At 40.0% G+C, this 7,664-nt stretch overlaps 1 protein-coding gene across 1 annotated transcript in view; it reads left to right on the top strand.

Annotated features, from left to right (window-relative positions):
• Positions 1-210: 210 nt before the first annotated feature.
• Positions 211-7,664, top strand: part of ubash3ba (ubiquitin associated and SH3 domain containing Ba) — a 42,664-nt gene continuing 35,210 nt past the window's right edge. The window contains exon 1 of the mRNA XM_061897627.1: positions 211-919. Within this exon, the coding sequence (XP_061753611.1) occupies positions 792-919 (128 nt within the window). The 5' untranslated portion in view covers positions 211-791. The remainder of the gene's footprint in view (positions 920-7,664) is intronic.

Here is a 7,664-nt window from a genome sequence, read left to right as displayed (position 1 = left end):
ATAATTAGCGCATGCTTACTTTTACCGTATGCCTTTGGTAAGCGCAGGAGTGAGAAAAGCTTTTGAACTAATTAGCGCCCGGGCGGCAATTCAAGGAAATTCGGTAGACCTAGAGAAGTTAACCTGTCTCTACCATAGCAACAGGTGACGGTGCTCTTTTTTCATTTGCTGTCCACAGCGCATGTGCATCAATGCCCTCTTTTTTTCTCTCCCCCAGACAGGAAGTGTGAAGCGCTCTTTCCACCATCCACCCCCAGCCTGACGCTTTTCATCACACCGCCTCGAACACATCTGACTAATGTCGCTGTAGTTCTTTATCACGTCGCTGTCCTTTTCGCCGGCCAATTTCTCGGGTGTCTAGTTCGTTTATCACCACTGCCACTTTGACTTGATGGTTTGCCGATTCCGCTCTCCTAGGCAGACCCGCCAGAAACCATTCATATATAATCCCACGAAGGAAGCAGGAGGAAGGAAGCTGGCGTTGAGTTCCATCTGATTTCTTGCAGCGTGGACCGGATGCGAGAGGCGAACTCCAAGCTAACATGTTCGGGGACCGTGGCTTACGCTCACGGCCGCCGGCCGGAAGAGCAGCGCTGACTTGCCATGGCTGACCCGCTACGTGGTGGTCCGGACGTGCTGGATGAAAACCAACCAGAGTGTTTGGCGCACCTAAATCGACCCTCCTGAGACTATTTTTTTTGATAATATACACCGTTGCTTGTGTGTTTTTTTTGTTGTTGAGTGAATGAAAATACGTCAACGGAGCGTCCGTGCAGATGGAGCGGTGAATCATGGCTGCTAAAGAGGAACTATACGCCAAAGTGACCCCGCGGAGGCAGCGCCAGAATCGGGTAGGCACCGTCAAACATGGCTCCACTCTGGACGTACTGCTGTCCATGGGCTTCCCCAAGACCAGAGCGTGAGTACCCCGCCTCACTTTCACATGAATATAGTCGAGTAATGGCACCTAACTATATATTTGCGATATGTGACTCAGATGTTACACTTGCCACCATTGGCGCCGATCTACATTTCTGCCTCGGTGTGTGTGTGTGTATTCCAAAAATATATATATATATATATATATAGACGTTCAGCGAAGTTAACATCCCATATGATTTGTGGCTTTATTATTTTGTAAAACGGACCGAACTCGCCAATCAATAAGTCCATCAATCATCCATCCATTTCCTAACGCTTGTCCCTTTTGTGGTCGCGGTTGATGCTGGAGCCTATCTTAGCTGCATTCGGGCGGAAGGCGGTGTACACCCTGGACAAGTCGCTACCTCATCGCAGGGCCAACACAGATAGACGGACAACATTCACACGCTAGGGCCAATTTAGTGTTGCCAATCAACCTATCCCCAGGTACTTGTTTTTGGAGGTGGGATGAAGCCGGAGTACCCAAAAGGGAACTCACGCAGTCATCCATCCATCCATTTTTCTACCGCTTATTCCCTTTCGGGGTCGCGAGGGGCGCTGGCGCCTATCTCAGCTACAATCTGGCGGAAGGCGGGGTACACCCTGGTCAGGTCGCCATCTCATCGCAGGGCCAACACAGATAGACAGACAACATTCACACACTAGGGCCAATTTAGTGTTGCCAATCAACCTATCCCCAGGTGCATGTCTTTGGAAGTGGGAGGAAGCCGGAGTACCCGGAGGGAACCCACGCATTCACGGGGAGGACATGCAAACTCCACACAGAAAGATCCCGAGCCTGGATTTGAACCCAGGACTGCAGGAACTTCGTATTGTGAGGCAGATGCACCTTTGCCACCGTGAAGCCCCTCACGCAGTCAATCAAAGTTTATTTATATAGCCCTAAATCAGGAGTGTCTCAAAGGGCTGCACAAGCGACAACGACGTCCTCGGCTCCGATCCCACCCCAGGGAAAGGAAAAACTCAACCCAATGGTCTGCAATGAGAAACCTTGGGCGACCGGTGCGATGGACGTCGAGTGGATCTAGTTCAGGAGTCACCAACATTTTTGAAACCAAGAGCTACTTCTTGGGTACTGATTAATGCGAAGGGCTACCAGTTTGATACACACTTAAATAAATAGCCAGAAATAGCCAATTTGCTCAATTTACCTTTAACTCTATGTTATTATTAATAATTAATGATATTTATCTTTGTGGAAACACTGATCATCTTAATGATTTTTCACAATAAATATATATTTTTGATGACATGTTTTAAATAGGTTAAAATCGAATCTGCATTTTGTTAGAATATATAACAAATTGGACCAAGCTATGTTCGCATGTTCAAAATAAACTCCAACTCAACTTAAGCTATATTTCTAACAAAGACAAATCATTATTTGTTCTAGATTTTCCAGAACAAAAATTTTAAAAGAAATTCAAAAGACTTTGAAATAAGATTTAAATTTGATTTGACAGATTTTCTAGATTTTCCAGAATATTTTTTTTGAATTTTAATCATAAGTTTGAAGAAATATTTCACAAATATTCTTCGTTGAAAAAACAGAAGCTAAAATGAAGAATCAAATTAAAATGTATTTACTATTCTTTACAATAAAAAAAATAAATTTACTTGAACATTGATTTATATTGTCAGGAAAGAAAAGGAAGGAATTTAAAAGGTAAAAAGGTATATGTGTTTAAAAATCCTAAAATCATATTTAAGGTTGTATTTTTTTCTTTAAAATTGTCTTTCTGAAAGTTATAAGAAGTAAAGTAAAAAAATAATGAATTTATATAAACAAGTGAAGACCAAGTCTTCAAAACATTTTTGGGGATTTTCACATTATATTTGAGGTTTGTCTCTCTTAGAATTAAAAATGTTGAGCAAAGCGAGACCAGCTTGCTAGTAAATAAATAAAATTAAAAAAATAGAGGCAGCTCACTGCTAAGTACTGTTATTTGAGCTACTTTTAGAACACGCCAGTGGGCGACTCATCTGGTCCTTACGGGCTACCTGGTGCCCGCGGGCACCGTGTTGATGACCCCTGATTTAGTTAATAGTGTGAGAGTCCAGTCCATAGTGGGGCCAGCAAAAATGAACTACAACAAGATTGATTTTACCAAAATTATTTTAAAGACTGAAGGTTGCCATCAATCCCACGTGGGTGCTCGGCATTGTAGGCCCTGTGCACCCACCGGATCGGCGCCTATGCAAGTTGCCACATTAGGGAGTCCTGGCTACACTCTTCAAACCTGTTTTTTTTTTTTTTACCCGTTCATTTCTGACAGTGTGGTTGCCAAGAAACAAGAAGGCACTGTGTGAATGAAATATAGGGCTTATGTAAGAGGTCCATAATATACTGACACAAGTGTTTTCCTCTATGCAGAATTACAGTATGTTTTCACGCATTTTGAATTTAAAACCAAGGCCGCTAGTAGCTCGGATTTCCATGGTCGAATCTGATTTGTAAGATTATCAGCATAGTCGACAATAGAGTTGGAAATCTATGGGCTATTCAATTCTAAATCTTGGGGTGACGATTGGATTCAGAATCGAGTCTCGATTCGACACAATTCTCATAAAATAATATCTATCCATCCATTTCTGCCACTTATTCCCTTAGGGTCGCATGAGGCACTGGTGCCTATCTCAGCTACAATTGGGCGGAAGGCGGAGTACACCCTGGACAAGTCGCCACCATTATTTGAAATATAAATTATAATAAAACATACGACTTATACGCACAGTGTTAGCCTAAAAAAAACTATTTTTTAAAATTGTATCTACAAAAATCACAGACTTTTATCGATTAATACAAGTAAATAAAGCAACTCTATCCCAGCTTTACAGTATCACTTAGGATATACATGTACAATCAATTGAGAAGATAAACATACAATAATGGAGAAATAATAAAAGCTACATTACTATTATCAATATTTGTTTAATGTTTTTAATCAATTAATTATTATTTGTTTATTTTTCTACATTTAAAACACTTCCTTGTGGTTTACTTATTTACATTTAATGGGTTTTTTTTTGGTCAAAATTTAGCATGGATTATGTTTTACAGATGACTTTCTGACCGCCTCTTCAGAATGCGTCTAATTTACGTGCCTCCACTTTGATTGCGTCTTCTTCCCACCCATTTTGTTTCGTTTTTAGCTCCACCGTTGCAAGTGTACTGATAGATACAGTATAGAAACTATACACTACTTAATATTAGACATGGCAACAGCGGAGGATGCATGTGCATGTACAAGCCAGTCTGTGACAGGAGGATAGCAAAAAAGAAGGATCTTCTTGACTACTACAGATGAAAACTAGCCTTCTGGCTATTTCTGGCTTTTTTAGCCGTGTGTAGTCATGTGTTTTATGAAATTGCATTGTCCCCTTTGAAATAAACTAATCAAATCTAATCAAAACTACAGCGCAGACTTCAAGGGTGGACTCACGCAGAGCACTATGGGTACATTTATACCATATTTGCATAATCTGCTAAAGGGTTTCCCAATGTGACGTCACCAGTTGTGCAAATTCAAAACCGCTCATTTGGTGGAAGTAAAGATGATTTTATAAATATCTTCGCAATGCCTCGATAGTTTGATTTAAAATTTTCGGGACTCATGCAGTTCCCAGATGCAGAACAGCAGGTACCTATAGGTAGGAAAAGTTGGTTTCGCATAATGGGGCCCTTTAAAAAAAAAAAAAAGACTTGGGATTGGGAATTGATAAGATTTTTCCATTTTCGATTTCCTTTTGATTCTGCTTCACGATCCAGTTCCTTAACCTTTCTATCGATTATCATTTGGAAAAAAAGAAAAAAAGGTGGATCAGCCTCAATTTTGTTTAGTTTACAGGTAACATTACCCTAGAAAGACTACAGTGAGGCCACATACATAGCATAGAAGAAGAAAAAAATAGTTAAAACAACATAAATGTAATAAATATTCTTATGTAGAATTTAACAAAACAAATATGTGGAAATTACAGAAGAATATAACATTTAGAAAGGTGTGATATTATCTTATTACACGCAAAGTGCAATATGTCAGGCCTTCATTGATTATAATTTTGATGATTGTGGCTTACAGTTTATGAAAACCTTGAATTGAAAATCTCAAAAAATGGGGAGGTTTCAAAATGTGTATGTTATGATCATTAAAATGATAGTATAGGCTTGACATACCTCACTTTGCATGCAATGAGTTAATATCACACATTAGTTTCACATTTGAAGTTAATTGCTGATATGAATGGACTTGGACACCATATTTGATTTTTTTGAGTTTCACCTGTGTAATATAATGACTCAGAGGAAATCTGGTGGGAGGAAAACATGCAACGTATCTCTGACTACAATTGAACATTAACCTCCAGAAAATTAGGAGCGTCGACTCCGGCAAATAGACCACAAACTTAGTCGCTACTAGGTAACATTCGTCTAGCGGCAGACGTGAACGGGGGAGAGTATGGCCTGCCAGAATCTGTTTCTTGTCACGCTAAACTAAATTAGAGGACATGCATTTTAGTTTAAGAAATAATAGCACTAACATGATAGGCAGTGTTACTACCTGTTGTATTGAGATAACATGCTAGCTTTACTGCTGTTCAAAAACGTGACTTTAATTTCTAAATGTTGCATGCTGTGTGTATAACTGCTTTCAGCATATTGCTTGTATGTCCTCCAATGTATGAAATAGCAGCCTTATAATTATTACAAGTAGCGCTATTGCAATCTTTTGTTGCAAAATGTTAGTGTTTGTTTCGACCAGGCATCGCCATCTTGAAATCTGACGTCACTACGCAACATGAGTGTTCCTGGTTCAATCCCCCACCTTCTACTTACCTCGTCACGTCCGTTGTGTCCTTGAGCAAGACACTTCACCCTTGCTCCTGATGGGTCGTGGTTAGGGCCTTGCATGGCAGCTCCCTCCATCAGTGTGTGAATGTGTGTGTGAATGCGTGAATGTGGAAATAGTGTCAAAGCGCTTTGAGTACCTTGCAGGTAGAAAAGCGCTACACAAGTATAACCTATTTAGGCAGTACGCACGTTGCGTAATGACGTCATACCCACCCGGAAGCATCAATAAGAGAATCGCTCGACAAAATGGTAAGCGATTCCAAAGAATTGATACACTTTTTGATTCCCATCCCTATTGAGGTTAAAACAATTATGAATCTTTTTAAAACTGGAGTAAATAAAAATCACAATTTTGAAGTAAATAATTTTTTTTTCCACACCCCTTAATGATCGATATTTTTTAAGGCGCACAGCTACGTACAGGTCACTAGAGTTGCATGATATAACGATATATCCATCCATCCATTTCTACCGCTTATTCCCTTTTGGGGATGCGGGGGGCGCTGGCGCCTATCTCAGCTACAATCGGGCGGAAGGCGGGTTACACCCTGGACAAGTCGCCACCTCATCGCAGGGCCAACACAGATAGACAGACACACTCACATTCACACACTAGTGCCAATTTAGTGTTGCCAATCAACCTATCCCCAGGTGCATGTCTTTGGAAGTGGGAGGAAGCCGGAATACCCGGAGGGAACCCACGCATTCACGGGGATGAATTTGGCCGACGATGTATGTTGATGACACATTCAAGCTGTGTCACGCAATTTTGATCGCGAAGAGCGAACGAAGGCGCAATGTGGTGCCCTTGCTAGTATGCTAGCGGCTAATGTCCATCCACAGTGCAGCTGATAAATTACTAATCCTCGCCTCCATCACAGCAAATAAACTTTTTTTTTCCAAGTCACTGGAAGACTAGAGGACAAGGAATAGGTAAACATAAACCATTTCACACTGTAATAAGATACTAAAATGCACAGCTAACCACTAAGCTGGAGCCCTTGAATATAAACAAAGTTTGGGGATCGATGCAAAGATCAACAATAATAATACCAAGTATGGTATCAGTATATGATTGATACTTTAGTGATTAGATCAATGTTTTTTTTTTTTGCTACCACAAAATCATTTATTCTCTTATTTGTTATTGCTTACAAATATACATGTTTTATGTAATAAAAGGGACTAAGGGAATGACACAACAATAATATCAGTTAGTATTGTTACACCGTCATCCTCCTGTATTTGTAAAATTTGGGTTCTCTTCAAAGATGTCATTTAATGATCCTGAAAATTTTAAGTATGCACATTGAGCTGGCCATTTTTCCCCCTTGAACAACTTAGTACTGGTACTATCTATATCCAAATTTGTAATATCACCTAAAACTGATGTCTAGTATTGAGACAGAAAAATAATTGCTTACAACGTTTCAACACAAGTGTAGATAGAATCAAGCTACAACCGACTGTAACCAGTTATTAAAAGAGACTTATGCAAAACCAACTTTTCTTATCAATTGGTAACTGTTTTTGTGTGTTTGGGATCAAACTATGCAGGTATGGTGTTTTCTAAACAGCTCTTTGAGAGGAACGAAGGAGAGCACTGGCTCTTTAAAAGCATATATATGAATGCGTCCCACTACACATACATTTAGAGTGTAACAACGCAGTAGGTGGACACGATAATTAGGAAATGAAGGTGAAGAAAAGAGAAAGTACCTTCTGCACACTTGCAAAGACAGGAAAATAAGCCCAAATAAGCTAATACTTGTTAAAAATCAGGCCGAAAAACCGCAAGCGATTAAATTCGCAGGCGACTTTGGGGGAAAAAAAACAATCCCGAAGTCGCTTATTTTATTTGCTTGGCAAC

The sequence above is a fragment of the Nerophis ophidion genome, linkage group LG04 (genome assembly GCF_033978795.1).
Source record: "Nerophis ophidion isolate RoL-2023_Sa linkage group LG04, RoL_Noph_v1.0, whole genome shotgun sequence".
NCBI lineage: Eukaryota > Metazoa > Chordata > Actinopteri > Syngnathiformes > Syngnathidae > Nerophis > Nerophis ophidion.
Note: the sequence above shows the minus strand (reverse complement) of the source record. Positions and strands in the feature narration are given on the sequence as shown.